Genomic DNA, 1,695 nt, shown 5'->3' with positions numbered 1-1,695 from the left:
AATTATGTATACAAACATATTTGTACCAAACACTAGCTGTTATTTGTATTATTATGTTGTCATTATTGTGGATTTACCTCCCTTGCCGCTCAAATATCCTTTAAAGACAAGAAGATTAAATATAATCTTCAAACCTTTGAATTGAGAATTGTACACTCTTTCTTACCATTCCTTTGGAACTACAAAAATTCAAGACCACAGGGCTTAACATCACAGACTGCTTGAGAAGTACCCAGTTGGAGAAGCAAGCTCCTTTTAAAATAAAGATTTAAAACCCTTCTTCTCTGTGAGCATATTTGGAAAGGAAGAAGGAAGTAATCATCACCTGCTCTTCACCTCTATCTTCAGGATTTGGAGAAGCCTCTCTCGGATCTGCTTGGTGCGGACAGCATAGACAATAGGATTGAGGATTGGAGGAATGAGAAGATAGAAGTTGGCCAGCAGGGTGTGAATTGGAGGAGACACATGGTGACCAAATCGGTGGATGAGAGAAGAAACAACAATGGGAACATAGAAGATCAGGATGGCACAGATGTGAGAACCACATGTCCCCAGTGTTTTAAGCCTGGCTTCAGGGGTGGCTAGCCCCAATACAGTCCTGAAAATCATTATATAGGAGGCACCAATGGCTGCTGAGTCCAGGATCAATACTAGAAAGCCAATGCTCAGCCCGTAGACATTGTTGACCCTGCTGTCACCACATGCCAAAGTAACTACAGCCATATGCTCACAGTAGGAGTGTGAGATTATCTGGGATTTGTAAAGGGGCAGCCGAAGGCGGATCATCAGAGGCAGGGGTCCAATGTAGAGTACCCCACGGAGAAGAGCAGCCAGTCCCAAATAACCCACCACTGCTTGGGTAAGCACAGTGGTATGATGTAGTGGGTCGCAGATAGCCACGTAGCGGTCAAAAGCCATGGCAAGGAAGATGCCTGACTCAACAGTGGCAAAACAGTGGATGAGGAACATTTGGGCCAAGCAGGCATCCAGACCAATGTCACCAGCACCAAACCAGAAGATCCCCAGCAATTTGGGCATTGTAGAAGTGGACAGAATCAAGTCAATGACAGCCAACATACACAGGAAGAAGTACATGGGCTGGTGCAGGCTGCGTTCCACTCTTACCACGGCCAGGATGGTCACATTCCCCACCACAGCCATCAGGTACATGGAGCCAAAGGGGATGAAAAGCCAGATGTGCAAGGACTCCAGCCCTGGGATGCCAGTGAGCTGGAAGGAGCTGGGTGCCCAGCAAACATTGTGAAAAGTGAGCATGGCTATTTACAAATGAATGTTCTCACTTGTGCCTAAAAATGCAGCAGAACTTTTTTTTTCCACTGGAAAAAAAGAGAAAGATACTTTACTCTTAGATCCTATGATGAAGAATAGAATTATTGAATACATAAGATAGTATGCAATGAATTAGTGAATAGCATGTTATTACTATTTTATAATGTCCACAAAAGTTTTCTAAGCACAAGCCAAATTAAATATTTAATGAATGAATGTGTAAGTATCTTTTTGTAATATGGCCCTCAAGGAATAATATCTTGCATCAGTGGATGAATTAACCTACGGCAGACAGGCACCAGTTTGGTTATTTACCTCCACAAGTAGACTATGAGGTGGCTCTCACCATCACACTGGAAGGTTTCACAAGAGTTAGGGCTCTTGGAAAGAAAATGAGAGACAGTT

At 43.4% G+C, this 1,695-nt stretch overlaps 1 protein-coding gene across 1 annotated transcript; it reads right to left on the bottom strand.

Moving 5' to 3' along the window:
* Positions 1-321: 321 nt before the first annotated feature.
* LOC103197128 (olfactory receptor 52M1) lies at positions 322-1,275 on the bottom strand. The gene has a single exon (XM_007941008.1). It carries the CDS (start codon positions 1,273-1,275, stop codon positions 322-324), a length of 954 nt encoding a protein of 317 aa, XP_007939199.1.
* Positions 1,276-1,695: the final 420 nt, after the last annotated feature.

This window comes from Orycteropus afer, unplaced genomic scaffold, assembly GCF_000298275.1.
Source record: "Orycteropus afer afer isolate SDZICR_OR568_19922 unplaced genomic scaffold, OryAfe1.0 scaffold00074, whole genome shotgun sequence".
Lineage (NCBI taxonomy): Eukaryota > Metazoa > Chordata > Mammalia > Tubulidentata > Orycteropodidae > Orycteropus > Orycteropus afer.
This window is presented reverse-complemented; position numbering and strand designations above follow the sequence as displayed.

What these genes read in the sequence shown, in the direction of transcription:
- LOC103197128 (XM_007941008.1), bottom strand. Translation starts at nt 1,275, where the DNA reads ATGCTCACTTTTCACAATGTTTGCTGGGCACCCAGCTCCTTCCAGCTC.